Source organism: Sander lucioperca, chromosome 3 (assembly GCF_008315115.2).
Source record: "Sander lucioperca isolate FBNREF2018 chromosome 3, SLUC_FBN_1.2, whole genome shotgun sequence".
Lineage (NCBI taxonomy): Eukaryota > Metazoa > Chordata > Actinopteri > Perciformes > Percidae > Sander > Sander lucioperca.
In genome coordinates this window covers 1,138,474-1,157,539 of record NC_050175.1, presented here as the reverse complement: position 1 = coordinate 1,157,539, position 19,066 = coordinate 1,138,474, and the positions used below count along the sequence as shown (strand labels likewise).

The 19,066-nt window shown below is 41.0% G+C and overlaps 1 protein-coding gene across 3 annotated transcripts in view; it reads right to left on the bottom strand.

Annotated features, from left to right (window-relative positions):
• Positions 1 to 928: 928 nt before the first annotated feature.
• LOC116056903 (multidrug resistance-associated protein 9-like) overlaps positions 929 to 19,066 on the bottom strand; it is a 32,070-nt gene continuing 13,932 nt past the window's right edge. For 2 of the 3 annotated variants that reach the window (XM_035999110.1, XM_031309319.2), the window contains exons 9-32: positions 18,911 to 19,059; positions 17,146 to 17,253; positions 16,463 to 16,681; positions 16,125 to 16,196; positions 15,768 to 15,892; positions 15,418 to 15,490; positions 14,206 to 14,409; positions 13,642 to 13,776; positions 12,435 to 12,534; positions 10,972 to 11,022; positions 9,913 to 10,005; positions 9,667 to 9,770; positions 7,509 to 7,691; positions 7,081 to 7,307; positions 6,542 to 6,679; positions 6,129 to 6,318; positions 5,934 to 6,023; positions 5,025 to 5,214; positions 4,414 to 4,573; positions 3,385 to 3,463; positions 2,984 to 3,097; positions 2,448 to 2,612; positions 2,239 to 2,366; positions 929 to 1,776 (exon numbers count right to left, since the gene is read on the bottom strand). In XM_035999110.1, coding sequence (XP_035855003.1) covers positions 2,274 to 2,366; positions 2,448 to 2,612; positions 2,984 to 3,097; positions 3,385 to 3,463; positions 4,414 to 4,573; positions 5,025 to 5,214; positions 5,934 to 6,023; positions 6,129 to 6,318; positions 6,542 to 6,679; positions 7,081 to 7,307; positions 7,509 to 7,691; positions 9,667 to 9,770; positions 9,913 to 10,005; positions 10,972 to 11,022; positions 12,435 to 12,534; positions 13,642 to 13,776; positions 14,206 to 14,409; positions 15,418 to 15,490; positions 15,768 to 15,892; positions 16,125 to 16,196; positions 16,463 to 16,681; positions 17,146 to 17,253; positions 18,911 to 19,059 — 3,062 coding nt within the window. In that variant the 3' untranslated portion in view covers positions 929 to 1,776; positions 2,239 to 2,273. Of the gene's footprint in view, positions 1,777 to 2,238; positions 2,367 to 2,447; positions 2,613 to 2,983; positions 3,098 to 3,384; positions 3,464 to 4,413; positions 4,574 to 5,024; positions 5,215 to 5,933; positions 6,024 to 6,128; positions 6,319 to 6,541; positions 6,680 to 7,080; positions 7,308 to 7,508; positions 7,692 to 9,666; positions 9,771 to 9,912; positions 10,006 to 10,971; positions 11,023 to 12,434; positions 12,535 to 13,641; positions 13,777 to 14,205; positions 14,410 to 15,417; positions 15,491 to 15,767; positions 15,893 to 16,124; positions 16,197 to 16,462; positions 16,682 to 17,145; positions 17,254 to 18,910; positions 19,060 to 19,066 lie in introns of those variants that run through there. The other variant, XR_004896791.1, reaches the window with a different exon arrangement.

Here is a 19,066-nt window from a genome sequence, read left to right as displayed (position 1 = left end):
CCGAAGATTTAAAGCAGACCTGTAATGCTGTGATTGGCCCTTGAATTTCGTGGCCATGTCTGATTGGTTTAACTGAAATTATCGCTTCTAAACAGCTGATTTGATTTAAGAAGAAAGAGTAGTGATAGGGTTAATGACGTCTTCCTGAAAGAATTTACGCTGAGCTTCATTTGTCATTATCTCCATAACTTCAAAAACTCACATGAAGCCTGTAGAGTCTTTTACCCACCCCTACATTAGGCCAATGAGGTGGGACCAGGTAAGAACTTGCTTGGACGCGTGTTCTGCGTGCCAATAATCAATGTCCACAATATGTCTGCATTTAGGTGCTGTGACCCCTTTATTTTCCTGACGACCTGCTCACTGTAGCACAAGCAATACAGTCAAGTTCATTTCATTTCTGGTTTAGTTCCATTCATTTTCTTTTGAACACAAATCAAACAATGACACGCAAACCTGACACAGTCTGCTTTTCCCCCTAGCCACACACCTGGCTGTTAATTACCTATATGTGGTATATAAACAAAACAAAACAAAGTTATGTAATGGCTGCAACAACAAGGAAGAAGAAAAATGTGTCACTGATTACCGCAAACAGCACACAGAACTGAAACTTACACATTTCCATAATTTATTACCAGCTGCAACATTGTCTGCAGTCACTTTATGTTACATGAGTATCATCATCATCACCATTTCAACATGTATTGAATATGTAGGGCATATTCACCCAGCAGATTGAAACTTCACATGCAGAAGTTTGCAAAGACGCAGCAAACAAAGTCATAGAAAATCAATAAATAATGTTTTAAACATACATTCATATTCACTCCTATAAAAATCCTATGAAATAACATTGTTCATGTATTTGTTTCAGGATTACCGTCTTGTGGTTGAATGCCTCCACCAACCACTCAAGTTACATTTACATCCATATCTGTCCAGATTCATATGTAGTAAATGCTTTGAAGGTATTTATAAAAGCTATACATTTATTTCTTGGTGAAAGGAAGTTATCACTATATTGACATGTATGATTCCAGTGAATAAACAAAGTCTTCACAGAAGAACAAGATCAAAGCCTGGGAGTTATTTCTCAGCCGAGGGTCTAAGGATAGAGGATGATTGTGAAGCCTCTTGAGGCAAATTTTGGATTTGTGCTATAGGGAGATATCATAGACTATCAAAACAAGTGGGCATAGCCACTGTGATGGTACCCATTGGTTTGTGGACTACCGTTTTGAAGCCTAAAGTTGTTTTTTTTGCCGTCACCGTCTTGGTTTTATGGAGCCAAAAGTGACCATATTTGGAAGAGAGGGTGGAGCTAGGGAGGAGCGAGCTGTGGATCTGACTGAGAACTCCAAAATGGGACCAAAAATTAAAATCATGCAGTATAAAGAGGACTAGCGATTGAGACCAGTTTTGTTAAACTTTGTTGTTCTTGTTCTGCTGTATGTCTATTAGTGTTTCAGTTCATTCAGAGAAACAAAAACAGATTCAAATTCCCTGTATGTGTTTACATGATGGCCAATAAAGCTGATTCTGATAGAACACAAAGTTGTAGCCATGACCATAGACATTGCTTCAAACATGGATGTTGCTGCAAATAAGCTACTAATCCTAAACATAGATGCTTCACACAGATCTTTAACCCGGCAGCACAGAAGATCTATACATCACCACAGTTTCAATGTGGGCACACACATTAAGTGTCACCAATTCAGTATCCGACCAAATGTCTCGCCTTCTGTTCCTGAATTATGGTGTTAAATAATTATATAGAACTATAGAACATATTTATAGAACATTATGATGTCACAGTGAAGTTGACCTTTGCCCTTTTGGGTACAAAATGCCATCACTTTGTCCTAGTAGATATTTGTGTAAAATGTTGTCATTATTAGCGTAGGAATTCTTGAGTTATGGGCAAAAATGTTTTAGGTTAAAGGCATACTATGTAACTTTTCCCTCTTCGGTCCCCCTACAGGTTGTCTCATTGGAACTACAGCCGCGCAATCTGTAGTTCCAATGAGACAATCTGTAGGGGGACCAAAGAGGGAAAAGTTACATAGTATGCCTTTAAGTCACAGTGACCTTTGACCACCACATTTTAATCAGTTCATCGTTGAGTCAATGAGTAATGAAATTCTGTTCAGGCGTTCCTGAGATATTGTGTTCACAAGAATGGGACAGACAGACAACCCAAAAACAACATTAATATTTTACAGTTATTAGTGTGTAGTTGTGCTGTGTTGCCACAGGGCCTCTTTAGTTCAGGTGTTCACAGTGTTAGCAGCAATGAGGAGTGAGGAGAACAGAGAGTCTGGTCTTTGCTTCAGCACATCTGGATGGTCTAACTCTGCCACCTGTCAGACAGAACACCTACTGTAAGTCTAGGTTTTGGATCACACACACTTTATTTTTGTGTATTAGGGTTTGTTTGTTACCTCTCCGTTGTCCATGACCAGAATACGATCTGCGTGCAGCACAGTGTTGATACGATGGGCGATGGTGAGCATGGTGCAGTCCTGGAAGGCTTCTTTGATGGTGTTCTGGATCAAGGCGTCTGTCTCTGAATCGATGGATGCCGTTGCCTCATCCAATATAATGATCTGTTGGACAACAGGAGGGATAGTTAGTGTAGACGAATAGAATTGCTGGAAAGTGGGGGAGTTACAAAGGCATAGGGTGGAGAGGGTTTTGGGGGGGGGGGGGGGAGGTACAATTGCACAAATTGACATACAGAACAAAAGAACACAATTGAGAATGACATACTGTAGGAGTAAAAAACTGGCCAAATATTTTGATCATGGTGCATTCATTGATGCAAATGTGAATAGGGAAATGGCAAGCAGTTACCAGTTTGATTGGAGCTGCAACACATAGATATGTGGCAGTACTAATCCAGTGGCTGTTCAGTAGCAGTAAAATTGGAAGGTGTGTAAAGAAAAAGAAATCAGAAGAGGCGGATGCATGTACAAACCTTGGAGTTGCGGAGTAGTGCTCTAGCCATACATATTAGTTGTCTTTCTCCTACGGAGAAGTTCTCCCCATTCTCCAGCACCGGTGCTTGTAGTTTCCCCTCCAGTCTGGAGATCTGAGGAAACAAAATAATACTCATAATACTATGGCTATTATCACTTCTAAAAGTAACCTCGATAAACAGTGCATTACATGTATAGATTGACATTTTGGGAAATACACTCATGAGCTGAGAGTTAGATGAAAAGATCCTTTACTACATGAGTTCAGTGGTGGAATGCAACTAAATATGTTTACTTAGGTACTACCCTTACATTTGAGGTACTTGTACTCTGGATAAATGACCACACACTGTAATTAAACTGTAAATGTACTGTGATTCATAGAGTACGGCGAACATACTGAGTCCTTCATGTAGGTCTTCTCCAGTGCCTTCCAGATCTCCTCATCATTGTAGCTATTGAAGGGGTCTAAGTTGTATCTGTAGGCGCGCGCGCACACACACACACACACACACACACACACACACACACACACACACACACACACACACACACACACACACACACACACACACACACACACACACACACATTATCACAGTTGATAAGTCAGTGACTAACCCACCACAGTGAGAACAGTGGGTGTTTTTATGTAAACCATGGACTGTAAAAAGTATTGGACGAAGCTTCCAGGCCTGAGAAGTGAAGCCAACGTGGAAGTTCCCTAAACCTGCATTCTACGTAATTTCCAGCAGGGGCCACTGGTTGCAAAAAGAAGTCAGTTTCCATAGAAGTCTATGGGAAAATGATCCTACTTCTAACTTGACTAACTACTTCACTAAACATTATCATATTGAGTTTATTGCCTCAATCGCTACTTTCAAGTCCTCTTCAATACAACATGATGTTCATTTTATGAATTATGGTCCCATTTATTTTATCCTCCGATAAAGTGGGGGAAGCTTTAGGGGCGTGGCTACACAACAACCTGTCAATCAATATAGAGGCTTAGCAATGTGTATCCATTGCAATAAGTACATTAAAATAGCTGTCAACTTGTTTTGGGTGTTGTCCTAGTTTTCGTCTTAAACGGAATTCCCACTGTATGTTTTCACTTCATTAAAGTTAATTGGAACACTTATTATACACAATTGATAATCTGCAACCATAGCATTTAGCTAACGCACTACCATTGGAACCAATAACAACACTGGCTTGGCCGCGTCATCCTCCCCAGCTCAACCCTCTTGTCAATAATCGTCACATCCGGTTGCAAAAAACCAAGATGGCGGCGATTGTACCGACTAACTGGAGGCTTTAAAACAGCAGTCCACAAACCAATGGGTGATGCTACATGCTACGCCCATTGTTTCTACAGTTTATAGTGTAAACATAGAGCTCTGTGGAGTTAGGGGTTAGCTATAGTTACTGGACTGTTCCAATAAATAGCACAGGATCCTGGGGGATGATAGACAATTTGCTGCGCAGATCCTGCAGACCAATGCCCATAATGTCCACGCCATCTATCAGGATGGTTCCTGCTGCTGGCTCCACCAGCCTGAACAGAGCCACGCCTAAAGAGGACTTCCCTGCAGTCAAAAAGCAAAGAGGACATAAGAATAGTAACCTTAATGTTTTACAGAGGTACATTTTCCCTCAGCACCGTATAGTCATGGCTTAACAAAACAACACCCTAATCCCAGTAAATTCTTTCATTTACACATTTAAATCCAAAGATGCTGCTGCAACACAGAGCCATCAACATTTGTATTAGATACATTGAGCAATATAGACTATAGGTTTTGTGATTTACTGTTCGTATGTATGTTTACTATGTAATATGACATAGTTAAATGTGATACAAATACAAATTGTGTGTGTTTAGGACTGTTCAAGATTCCACTCTATGATAATTAGTAATAGTTTCTTCAATCAATCAATCAATCATCTATATTTATCTTGACATTTTATTGACAAACCAAACTTAAGCTGTATGATATACAAAGTTATGATTAAAAAGAGCTGGAGTCAGTGTCCTACCAGAGCCTGTCCTTCCCACAATGCCCAGCTTCTCTCCAGCTCGGATGAGAAAATTGAGCCCATTCAGGACAATGGGTGTATTCTCTCTGTACCTCATCTTATAGTCCTGGAAGGTGATGGTTCCACTCTTTGGCCAGTCCTTTGGGACCTGAGCCTCCTTTATGTGTCTGGGAGCCTCAGGCTTACAATCCTGTACACAATCAATAACAACAGATGTGTCATATGATAATTTACTGCATAGTGGAAGCACAAATTGCTTTAGCATTTGCCCTTCTTGAGTTTAAAGGACAGTTTCAAGACGACCAGGACAGATGGATGGAGCCAAACAACCTGTGTATCAGTAGTACCCGAGATCAGTCTTGGTCTTGAGACCGGTCTCAGATAAAGAGGACTGTGTATTTTAATTTAAGACCGGTCAAGACCACAACTGGAGGGATATCACTGAACTGCCTGTGCATTGTCTAATTTTGTGTTAACATCATTACTGTGGTTGAATGTAAAACATCCTGCTTCAAATGCAACCAATAACTTGACTCATTACTAATTTGAAACTTGTAACTGTTGACCCCCTCTCCCAGCCCCCTTAACACGCACTCCCAAGAAAGTGAATGCGGAAGAAACAGGAGAAGAAGCTCTGGCTGTCTGGGAGATGTCAGCCAAATCGTCGGTAATAACATTTGGCTACCTAAACCATAAGGAGGTCTTTTGTTTTCTGTGGGTGTCTCTGGTCTTGATCTTCTTGATTAGGTCTCACCCTGCCTGGGTCTTGGTCTTGACATGGTCTCAAGCCCTCAAAGTCTCGATACACTCTGGTCTTGGTGATGGTCTCGGTTTAGGACGTCTTGACTACAACACTGCTGTGTATAAACAATCATTATTTTTTTACGGCAGAGAAGTCTAGAGACTGACCGTGATGTATTCCTGCAGCCGCTCCACCGAGTTGAATCTGGCCTCCACCTCCGTCGACTGCCTCACTACGTACTGAAGCATGCCTGTCAGCTGGACAACACATAAACAGTCTGTAACACACACATGTTGCAGTCGCTTGCAATGAGTCTTTACAAAAAATAAACCAAATGTTCACTATTTGCTGTCCAAATGTACCTGTGTGGTGTAGGATAAGGCCAAGCCTTTCAAAGCCGGATTGATGAGGTCGTTACTGCTGAGCACTACGAACAGAGACACCAACAAGGACATGGTCGCGGCCATGAAGTCCAGCCAGAAGGAGAGCCAACGTGTCCCGGAGTTAAACAGCAAAAAGTAGTTGGAGTTGATGTCATTCAGTGACTTGAACCTACAACATGATAGAGGACATGCAACGGTTTGTTAACATTGCACTGCCTAAACACAACGATCTGTAAAACTGTTTCTAATGCAGACCAGGATCTGAGCCACTGCAGCTAAAACAACCTGCTGCTTTTGCACTGCATGGATGGAAAGCAGAGCAGAACATTCTCAGCGAGCCTGAAATGTCAAAAATATAGAGTATTTTATGTTAAGGAACTCTGGTATCTTACAGTTTAATGTGGCTATCTTCTATGTTGTAGGCATGGATGGTGCTAAGGCCCTGCAGGGTAGAGGTGGTGAGAGAGATGCAGGGAGAGCGACTGATGTTCTCCATCTTCTTCATCTGACGGATACTCCTCTGGAATATACTGCAGACGAATCACAACTGATATTCAGTATACCTCAAACATCTCTTTTTAAAAATTTCAAAATATATTTTATAGGCATCTTATGCTTTTATTTCGACAGAAACAGAGAGACAAGAAGGGAAGACATGTAGCAAAGGGCCCAGGGCTGGACTCAAACCTGGCCACTGCGATTACGACTGAGCCATAATGGTACACACCCGGTGAGCTACGTGGGCGGTGCCTGCTTTAAGACGTGCAACAATTTCAATAAAAATCTAAATAATTGCAAATGACATGAATGTTACTAAATTCACTAAATGTATAATTAGCAGATACCAGATTATGAATAACGATTGTTATTTCCAATAGTCCCTGTAGAAATCTATTTTCATCATGTTAAGACTTAACAGGTATCAACTCACAAGAGGATGAGGGTGAACAAAGCTCCCATAACAACCACAGCTACCAGCATGGCGGGGAAGACAGCCGAGATCATGATAATGGTGAAGGTGACCAGGAGACAAAACTGAAAGAAAGGGTCCATGTTTTGGGGAAGCGCAATGTCCACCTCCTCTTGATCTTTGGAGAAGCGGTTGAGAATGCGGCCTGTTGGCGTCGTGTCAAAGAAACTCATGGGACTGGAGAAAATCTGAAAAAAAGAAAACTATAGAGCTTCTACCAGGTCTGAAAGAAGTAATCCTTTTTAAACCCCAACCAAGTTGTTATATGGTTAGATTTTTTTTAATTCATCATATTCAATTTATCATATTTAATTTACTCACAATGAGTAAATATGGTTATCTATGTTTGATAGTATATAGATGGCTGGGGGTCAGCCATTCAACAGTACCTTTGTGAACATGGTGTCGTGGAGTTTACAGGATGCTTTCAAGGTGACCCAAGTGAAGAAGAAGCATTTGATGACGGCAAGTATCACCATGACAACACCCATCACGCCATAAATAAGTTGGTAGAAGTGCAGGTCTGGGTTTGCTGAGATGTCGCCCTGGTTTGAAGTTGTCCCATTGGATGACTGGGAAAACACAGAGAACATATCAGAATCAGAAGCACAATACTCTATTGATCCCCTCAGGGAAATTATTTAGTTGCAGTTGCTCACAGTCACATTCAAGGTAAAATAAGAGTAAGAAAAGAGCAAGTCAATTAGTATATACAGTAAATAAGTAACATATCTACAATAAGACATAAATAATAAAAGTGTTAAGTATTTACAGACATAAATAAAAAGTAGAAGTAAGTCAGATTAGGTTACAAGTTAGGTTGAAAAGATTGTTTCAATGAATTGCACGAATTCTATTGTAGTGCAGTGTACAGTATGAATACAAGTAGCAACAGTGAATAAATAACACTTTTGTTCATGTAGCTGATAACTATTGCAGGAATTATTGTACATAATTGTCCAAGAATATTGAGATGTGGTGTGGGGATGCGTGCTGTGAGACCAATTTTAACTCGTAGCGTGTGAGGGATATATGATGTTAAACGAGATGAGGACCAGAGAGATCATTTATCAACACATTACATTTTATATCTACAGAAATTATTTCTTATCCTATTGTGAATAGTGTGCAGATATGTGGAAATAACACATACTTCATCATAAAATACATCTGCTCGTGTGACTAGTCAATACACTGTTGTGGATCACAGTATACATAAGTCAATGTATAATGACTGTTTAAAGAGACAATCTGTGTGTTGCAATGTCCATTTATGTGAGGTTACTATGAGAGTAAGTACCGGGTAATATAAACACATTAGAAACTCAAATGTCTGATTTGGATCCATGCCAGTTCATTGCAAAAGAGAACAAATGTGAGATGACAAGAGGTTCTCTTCAGATATTCACTATGAATAAACATTGCCATCTGACACTGTTAAGGTCAGATTACAATATTAAGTGGCCTGCCAACTGTTATTTGGGAATTTCATTGACTGGCTGTGTTGTAGAGGACTGGCAGGCAGAGGACAGTAATGTCCGGACAACGAGGAGATGGCCAAGTCTGTGCTTAGGGATGTAAAATGACTTCCTGTCTCCCTCTGCAGGAATCATTTGGATGGTGTATGACTTTTCATCACATAGGAGCCCAAGTCCACTCAACCATGTATATTCTCTTGATCTGACTGACCACCATTATTTCTTAGTTCTTAAGTTAACGTCAACAGTTTTAATAAAGATAATTTCTTCGTAGGTGGTCATCATCATGGTTGAGTTTAGCTGTGTGAGCTGGCAATTAAATAAACAGAGTGTAGGTATAGTATAGAAAGAGTTTATATCTGTTCATATCCTCTTTTTCATGCATGTAAATAGTGCTATATTTGTTTTCTCACTCCATTCTCTCATATCCCAAATTGTATCGCATTCCTTTTTCTTATTTGTGCAATACTGTTGGATAAACTTGTCACTTACTTTTACACACTATACTCATTTTCATATATGTAAAGTACTATATTTTATTTATGTCATCCCATCTTGTCTAAAATCTTATTGTGATTTTATATTATTTTATTTGACTCATGCTTTTGTTGCTGAGCTGACTCGTCAAATACATTTCATTGCACCGTTGACCCTGTGTTAACCTATATATGACCAATAAAACTTGAAACTAGTCACAGACAGTTTAGTTCTGTCTGTTCTCTAAAGGCACTCCTCCATCGCTGCCAACACACACCAAACGGTGGGCAGCCGTAAACTAGACAGTGAAGTGGTGAGGAAAAAGAAACGTTTTTGCACACCGACAACCATGTGGAAGATGGGTAACACAGAATGGTGAGAGAGATTTAATACGCAGACTGTCAAAAAGTGCTGTTGGAGCATAAGAATCGTATGTTTTCAGCTGTGGGAAGTCACACACTCAAAATATTCACATTTCAACTGAGAGAGAGAGAGAGAGAGAGAGAGAGAGAGAGAGAGAGAGAGAGAGAGAGAGAGAGAGAGAGAGAGAGAGAGAGAGAGAGAGAGAGAGAGAGAGAGAGAGAGTTCTCACCCCATTACCCTGCCCCAGCCAGAAGCTGAGCCACCAGTTGCTGAAGGCTGTGGAGCCAATCATCAGGAAGATGTTCAGGATGGTGAGGAAGCAGACGATGTAGCCTGCAGCAGCACATCCAACATCATCAACTGGGTTGTCCATGTGTGAATTGTGTATTGCATAGAATCATGCCAATGTGTGTGTGTGTGTGTGCGCGTGTGCGTGTGCGTGTGTGTGTGTGTGTGTGTGTGTGCTGTATCAGACCTCCAGCTGCTTTGCAGTATTGATGGTAGACTCTCCAGGAGATGGAACCTTCTGTGGTAGACTCCTGACTGACCAGCTGATCACTGACAGCAGCTTAAGAGGAAGGAAAGGATTTCGTAGAACCATAGCACGATCAAAGTGACTTTCTTTTGCATCAGCCTGTGTCCTGACTGATTGGATATAAGGAATATTTAAAAAAAGGTGTAACTGTACACTAGCTTCACTGAAGACTCAGACATTTGCTACATTCACAATAGTGTAAACACAATATGTCTAGAATTCACACTACATAGATATCATAATTACGTTATTTATACACACTCTAGGATGATAAAACAACCCATCTGTCTGGATTTTAAAACAGCTGCACTCAATAATTCTCTGAATTCATATGCTTAAAAAAGAAATAGTATGTATGACATGTCAGAAGACAAAAGTGTTTATAGCTCTTCCGAACAGCCACACTCGAAAACCATCGTAGAAAGGGCCGTGACATGATAATTGTTGAAATATGGGAATAGCGCCACACATAGTCTCTCCTTGAAGGCATTCATAGTGTGGTGCTAAAGGTGACAAAAATAGTTGTCTAAAAATTTGAAAATAGAGATCTTTAGAGAGAAAAGGTGTGGGGGGAGGGGGTTTCCAAAGCTGTGAAGCACCCTTTGTCTTTCAGGTTCCCACATTAAAATGGAACCATATAATGGTGTTTTTCCATTACATGGTATCTGCTCGACTCGCCTCGACTCTACTCGCCTATGCTGAGAATCAGAAATAACACATCTTCCACGTTCTGTGTGTGTTGCTTTAGGTCACGGCAGTTTCCTGCGGTGTCGCTATGACAACCAGCCACGCTCGCCTCACGCATGAGGCGGTAGTAAATCTGCAATGGAAAATGGAGGACGGGGCACCGCGGGTAAGAGCCATAAGTCTCACACCAGTGCAGAGACTGGATAAGATAAGATAAACCTTTGTTGATTATATTGATATATTACATCTGAAATGGCTGACCCTGCACCAACATCAGAATTATGATTTAATGAGTGGACTTTGTAGACTCACATTTTTGGTCAGCTGTTGTCCCATCATCCTGTTCGTCTGACATGTCAAATGCTGAAAGGAAGCACAGATGTGGGGGGAATGTAAATAAAATGACAAGAAAGTCCTGTTATCTCCATACTGTGTAGACTGTAATAAAGACATAAATGCCCAAATAATGCAATAACAACAATATATTGAGTATAGGACTGTTGCCTGTTCATTGTCCTTCCTTACGTCATCCATAGACTCTCTGTTACCTCGACAACTGCTGGCACTACCTTACCTCCTCCTGGTTATATATTGGCTCTTTAACAAGACTTTACTTTTCAAATTACATTCTGCTCCACAGAGAATTGTGCCAAAAGTAAAGCAACATGTTGCATCTATCCTACAATATTCCAACACTGTGTTCTGACTGGTTCTGCTCTGTACACTGCTTTTAGGCATCCATTTCCACCAGTTACAATTGAATGTTCTACACGTGTCTTAATATTAAACTCTATATTGAAATCCAGCCTTGTTTTCATTCATTTTAAAGCTATAGTGGGGGACTATTTTATATTAATGAACGTCTCTTACATTAAGCTATTGGCAAATGAGTTTATACAAAGCTAGCTAAGCCTATCAGCTCCACAAAACTATCTCTGTATTTCTCAGTATGGCTATGTTTACAAAATGGTGTAGTCTGGTGACTTTGGGCGCAGAAGCTCAAGTGATAGAAAGGATAATAGCCGCATTCAACTTTGGAGATGAAGAGGACGGCTGCAACAGGTGAAGGCATGGTTGAAAACCCAAAGAAGCGGCCACGAAATGTTTCAGTCAGTGATTGCATTGCTTTGATAAGACCTACACGTTCTAGCCTGGTTGACACCAGACCCTTCTCAGTTGTAACTGAGAGTGGGTCTGGGGAAGCTTCATTCATAGCCCATTTCCAAAGGGGCGTCACCAACAGACTCCGCTCAAATGCCTCTGGGCGTAATTGGATAGACCTAAAACCAATCAGAGCGACGTGCTTCAACGTCGCTGTGCTATCGTCATCGTGTAAAGCCCGCCTCAACGGTTGTAATTTGGTGCCTCGATTTGGAAAAATTTGAAATGTGCTTGAATGGGCTCTTGGCCAGACGGACTTGCAGAGCAAATCTCAAATTTGTCAGGGTTTTCCCAGGCTATACACGTTCAGCAGAAGGACTAAAATCCAAAAAAGAAAGTGACCGACGATGAAGACAAACACAGATAACCATTGGTGGGGCTTTTCCTAGCTGGAGTGCTAAAAAAAGAAAAGGGACTGAGGTCAGACACGGATGTTGCCTTACTGCTGTTGAACAGATTAGTAATGGGTTTCGTAACGTATTAGGAGTAGGAATTACAGAAACTCTGCACTATAGCTTTAAGATTTCTTCTGATGAATCGAGGCATTAGAAATTAACCCATATAATCTATTTTAGATCACTACACTAACAAACATCTTTTCCTGGGTTCCATACCTGGGTTCACTAACCCGCCGTCTGTGCTTTCTCTTAGCCCAACATCCTTCAGCTGGGCAGTGTGTTTGGGTGACACTTCCTCCTCCTCCTCATTCTGAGTCTGTAAACACCAAGCAAAAACACAGACATAGTAAGCAGGGACATGCACAGACATTTGTGGGGATGGGGGCTCATGTGAAAAAGGGCAAATAATTTATAAATTAAACAAGTTAAATATATATACTCACGCAGATTTCTACAAAATAATCAGTTCACACAGAGTCACTAGGTGTATCACAAGAGTAGCCTACAGCAAAGGAAACTGTTTTCTATGCTACTAGTTTCAAGTATATATTTAGAACAATTGACTGCACCAAGGAGAAGGACATAGCTTTTTAACAATTACTGTTTAATGCACACTTTTTCATGTTGTGGTCAATTTAGCGATTTTGGTCTATTTTGCTTCCATGTCTTCCTATACTATAGTGGAAAGAAAACTTCCAAAAAACACATTTAGATGTTTTTAGGCCAACTCCCCTCCGCCTGTTTGCATATATAGATTTCTTTTAAATTAACCAAACAAGCTATTCTGCATATTTCAACATAACATTTCAGGGGAAAAGACTCTTGATGTAAGTCATTAACTGGGGAAGTTCTGTGCGGATATGTTTCAGTTATTTGGTTTATCCTTGTCACCTGCAGTGCCTTGGCATATGTATGCAAATTAGCACTTTAATTAAAAATTTGCATTTTAAATAGTTAATGCCTAATTTGCATATCAATGTGGTGATTGTTTTATTCAATAAATATATCTGTTTGACAGGAAAGCTGTGTGCAAACTGGCATATATATATATATATTCATTTGTTTAAATTTTTTTTTAAAATAACCACTTTTTCTCGAGGATGAAAAAGTGCATGTGCTCAAGCCACCTTTGATGTCTATGTGTGCACGTGACTGCTCTTACGTCTGGACAAGTTCAAAATAACTCACTTTGACCTTAAAGTAGACAAACCGTTATCTTGAGCCCATTAAGAAGACATGAAGTTCTTGCCTTCTATAAACCTCTGACATCTCAATATTTGATTAACAGCTTACATGTAGCAGTTTGAGCTAGTAAAACAATAAATAACTGGGAAAACAGGTTCACAGCTAGTAAAACAATAAGGAAAGACACATACTAGCAGAGCTAACAGTACATCTGAGTTTTGTACTGCAGCTTTCTTACTTGGGACTGTTCCATCTGGTAGTTGCTGATGAGCTGAGCATAGCGTCCGTCGGCTTTCATCAGGGCCCGGTGGTTCCCAGCCTCCAGCACCTCGCCATCCTCCAGAACTAAAATGTCATCACAGTACTCCAGATACTGGCAAACACAAGCGAGGACAACCATGACAACAAAATCATCCCAGCACCGTGGTCGGAGGTCTCACCAACACAATCTAAACAGCATGTGTACATATGCTGTACATTTATGGCATTTGGCAGACGCTCTTATCTAGAGTGGTTTACAATACTGCTCACAATTCATGATGAAGGAAATACTAATGGCAGCAAACAGACACCACTTCCTGGTGTGTGATTTACTTTTACTTTGGGGTCTACCACAATAGGATGCTATAGATCTTCTAATGTAAAATGATTTTTAAATATGTTGATGTTAAAACTTAGACAGAATGTACTATAAGTATAAACAAGTGTGCACATTTGAATGAGAAATGTCATGTTTAATAATAGGCTATTTAGGATTCATTATCTGCTAGAGAATGAAATGATGAATAAGTCCATGTTCCACCTGGAGCTGGTGTGTAACCAGTATGACAGATTTTCCCTGGAGCTCCTTCTTAATGCATTCTTCAAAAATGTGTTTCCCCACATGGGCATCGACGGCAGATAGTGGATCGTCAAAAAGGAAGATGTCCTTATTGGAGTAGACCGCTCTGGCCAGGCTGATCCTCTGCTTCTGTCCCCCCGACAGATTCAGCCCTCGCTCTCCAATCTGCCAACAAAACAGCACAGCAGAAAGCTACTGAGAACACTGGCAACAGGCTCTGGTACATCACACAATCAATGTTTACAACAATGTAGAATAAATAAAGATAGAAACACAAAAAAAGATGGCGCAAGTGCATAAAGAAACTGACAGTGAAGACAACAAAGTACTCCCAGCTTCAAATAAACTCAGAAACACCAGTCAGACTTGGACCTAATCCCAAATTGAGTTGCAAGTTGGATTATGCCCAATTCAAACTGCCTAAATAATAGGCCTGGTATTCAACTTGTAATAAAGTTATGACTCAGACGTGAACAATACGATTTGTTTGTAAACGTTCTGCACTTTGCACAGTAGATGATAGTTTTGTCTCCCTGAACATCTAGTTGTATTTTTACTTCCATGGAAGAGTGGCAGTAGGAGTAAAGTCAAATCATTGGCAGAGGTTAACAAAACATTTCACAAAACACAACAGCGTTTGATGAGACTCAAACCGGAAAAGGTAGGTACGTATTGGACAAATGATTCCTCGTCGCTGATTGGATGTAGGTACGTATTGGACAAATGATTCCTCGTCGCTGATTGGATGTAGGTACGTATTGGACAAATGATTCCTCGTCGCTGATTGGATGTCAGTCTGAGACAAAACAGAGCTTCTTCTTCTTCTTCTTCTTCTTCTTCTTCTTCTTCTTCTTCTTCTTCTAGATTTCTATGTTGTGTATGGTCACTAGAGCTAGCTGACTTGGTGAGCAAGGTGCAAATATCTCTGATGATGTCCTATTCATGTTTAGGACATCATCAAATGGCTGCTGAAAAATACTAACTTCACAGCCACAGACAAAATCTGTACTAAGTTTGGTGGTCTTTATCTTATTTATTATTATTATTTTTTTTTTTTAATCACACATCCAAGGGTGTAAGTGTTAAGAGTTCCACTACGCTTGTAAGAAACCATTGCAAAGCATAAAAAAACTATTAGTTTGGAGAGGTGAGAGTTCAGCAGAGAGCTCCTACCTCAGTTTGATCACCATATGGGAGGATGTTCAGGTCAGCTCTGAGGCTACAGACATCCACAACTCTGTTGTATCTGTGGAGGAAGACAAAGTCAGAGAGATGACCTCTGTTCTTGTTTGACTACCTGATGCAAACTAACAGAGATAAGAGGAACTTTATCCCAGTTAAACATTTGTGAGATAATGGTCTATTTGACCTGGTTTTAATGGTCTGTGTCAATGCAGTAATGAGATACAGTGGTAACGTATGAACATCATAAATAGCATCCTCTTAGTTCATAATACCTCCTATTGTTTCCACATTCATAATTAACATAATTAACAATGTATGTGGGTTAAGTGATTATATACTTGGACTGGTCAAAGGGTTCCCCCATCAGGATGTTTTCTTGAACAGTTCCATGGAATATCCAAGCCTGCTGGGAAACGTAGGCAAACGTCCCATCAGCTGTGAGGGAGCCCCGCAGGAGGTGCATCTAAGATATGAAAACAAGCAGACCACCATGAGAAATGCTGTGTGTTACATAGCATCAGTTAAATCAGGTTTCGAGGTAACACAATGTAAATAAGAAGTGTCCTTTTACGTAACAGAGTGGCAGACAATAAAATGTTGAAAATGAACAGCCAATAAAAATGTCAAACTTGATGTGAGACTTGCAAATGTTGTAAAAGTGAATCAATGACAAAAAGACAAAAGGAGGAGCCAACCTGTTCCAAAATGCTGGAAATCAGCGACGTCTTTCCACTCCCCACATTCCCACAGACACCAAGCAGGTTGCCCTACAGGAGATAACACACAGTCAACTCACAGTTGAAAAGTGGTGGGGACATAAGTGCTCAGGTGAAAACACATTTCTGTATGTAATGCTTTTTAATTCATTTATAAAAAAAACCTGGACTTGAATAGCTCAGATGTGTTTCAGCAAGATTTCTGCTCATGTTCAAAAAAAATTGCACATTTTTTAGAACATTTTTAACAAATTTGCATTTACAAAAGTAGTGGGGACATACACCCCACCCCAGTGTAAATTAAACTAGAAGCCCACCTTAGGCAGTGTGAAGGAGATGTTTCTCAGGGTTGACAAGGTTTCAGTCTTCCCATTCTGGGACAACTCCTCCGCTTTGTGTCCCTTCACCCCATTGGCTGAGCTAGGTGGGGACTCTGGCTGGCTCCAGGAAAATGTAGCATTTTTCATCACTATGGCTGAGTCACTGTCTTTTCTCTGGATCAGGTAGCTCTCTGGATTCTGGATCACCAATATTTTCTGAAACAGCCACACATTGCATTCAAAAGCTTTAAGGTATTTAAAAGGACAATGTTTACCTCTAATGAGATCTGCAACAGTGATAAATACAATGAATGCTGGCATTTTAATTTTTACACACACACACACACACAGAAAAATGGAAATACAATGACATAAAAATAATTTCCATCTGGTTTTAGAAAAGAAACAGTTAGTAGTCACTTTTGAAGGCAAGTGTAAAACTAAGACAATGACCACAGAAGCATTGAGGCCAAGTCTGACTGTCATTTTTATCTGTGCACGTGTTAATAAGTAATGGTTCCCTCTAATGAGTCTCTCCTAATTGAAATAACGTTATGTAAGATCAGAGCAGTAATGAATACTACTACTAGTAAACGTTAAACATGCTATATAAATAAATTGACATAGTACTAACAACCGTTACCATAACTGCTGAGCGGGACACAAAGAGAGAAGTTTACCCTGAGTCTTGTTAGTGATACAGCAGCATCAGCCAAGGACTTCACATTTACGGGCAGTAGAGCTAGGGCGAACCTCATAGCGTTGAAGACGGCGATGGTGGTAAAGGCCTGGCAATAACAAAAAATAATGCTCAAACACTATACAACACCGATGTACTGGTTGTACATTTGTTTTAAAGAGGTGATAGAATGCAAAACTGAGTTGACCTTGTCATAGTTGAATAACAACACTTTGGTGGGTAAATAGGACATACATAGAACCTCAAAGTCCCATTAACATCTCTTTTCTCTGCAAATCTCACAACTTGAAACTGCTGCTGAAAACGGGCGAATCTCAACAAAGCTCATAGTTGACGTTAACTCGGTGGCCGTACCTTATTTGGCTCTGGTCTCTACCTCTGTCACGCCCCAAAATTTACATAGCTACAGACCCACTGTTCTGAGACCAGCTGGCGTTCTAAATGTAGCTCGTGCAGATCTGACACACTAATTTAGCTGCGAGCTGAGCATTGCCACGGGAATTACAAAGAAGAAAGTTTGGAAGTTTTTCAAGAATATTGAAAATGAACTGCAGTATTCCAGGCTGTACAGGGAATGTTGACACTTTTCACATTTCATCGCGGGCTGCCGGTCGTGGAGCTCCAGGTAAGCGGTAGCCTAGTTGTTGTTCCAGTTACCCCAGAAAAGATGAGTGTGCGTTGTGTACAGAGAACCATGAGCTGCCGATAGTGGAGCTCCGTCAGGTCAGCGTAGTTGGTGGTCTAGTTACCGGGTAACTGCGAGTGTGGCAGGCATGTTCCCCGATATACGCTTAACCAGTAGCGGAGTGGCGAGTGGGAGAGTAGGGACTTTTCCCGGTGGGCCCGGTAGTGTTTCGAGGCCGCGAGGGCCGGTTAAACTGTGCAGCCTCTGCTCAACCCGTACGGCAGGCCGCAGTAGCGGGACTCATTAGACACACACTTCTCTATTAACGTTACTTCCAAAATGGGAAGCGGCCGCAGGCTTCCCGACCGCATGTTTGGAAGTCAAAGACCGGGCAGCTCGCTGCCCCGCTGCCCGCCGCGGGCTTCCCGACCGCTGGCAGCGGCCGCAGTTTGGAAAAAGACCGGGCAGTGTGTGTGTGTGTGTGTGTGTGTGTGTGTGTGTGTGTGTGTGTTTTGCAGGCAGCGGTGTGTCTGTGTGTGTGTGTGTGTGTGTGTGTCTTTGAAAGTCTATCGGTAATGTTAACAGACAGTCTAATGATGGAAAGCCAAAAAGGAAAAGGGAAACGTGGCGCTGAGAAAGTCAGACTCAAAAGGAAGAAAAGGGATGGTGTTGCTGGGCTGTGCGTTGTTCACCCCCCCCCCATGTGTCTGTGCTCTGGAGCTTTGCTTGTTGTAAACCAACCAATCAGCGCAGAGCTCATCTAAATATTCATGAGCATACCATATAAGGCAGAAAACCTCTACTTTCAATCAAGGGCATTTCATAGGGTTGCATTAGGGAGCATAGAACAGCACCCGGCCATTTTCAGCCCAACCAATGTTACATACCCTATTAGGAGACCTTAAGGAACAGTGTGAAATACCCTATATAATCATTCTATCACCCCTTTAAATGGATCACAATGCTATAGTGGGCAGCACTTGTCTGTAGCCTGTTCCGGTTTAGTCATCATGAATCAGTGGCGACAAAACTGAAAGATTATCATCTTAACTCATTGATTTTATGCCTCAGACCGGCAAAGGTTGTTTTACAGTATGTGCTGTACTACTGTGGTACTTACATCAGACGTGTTGAGCTTTAAACCCAACATAGTGTGTAAAATGAAGGTGGGAATACAGGCAAGGGCGGGGACGATGCTGGTGATGCTGTTATTGGCATTCTGGACGTAACTGGTCCTCTGAAATTCCTTCTTCTCATTTTTCCTTAAGCCTGTAAG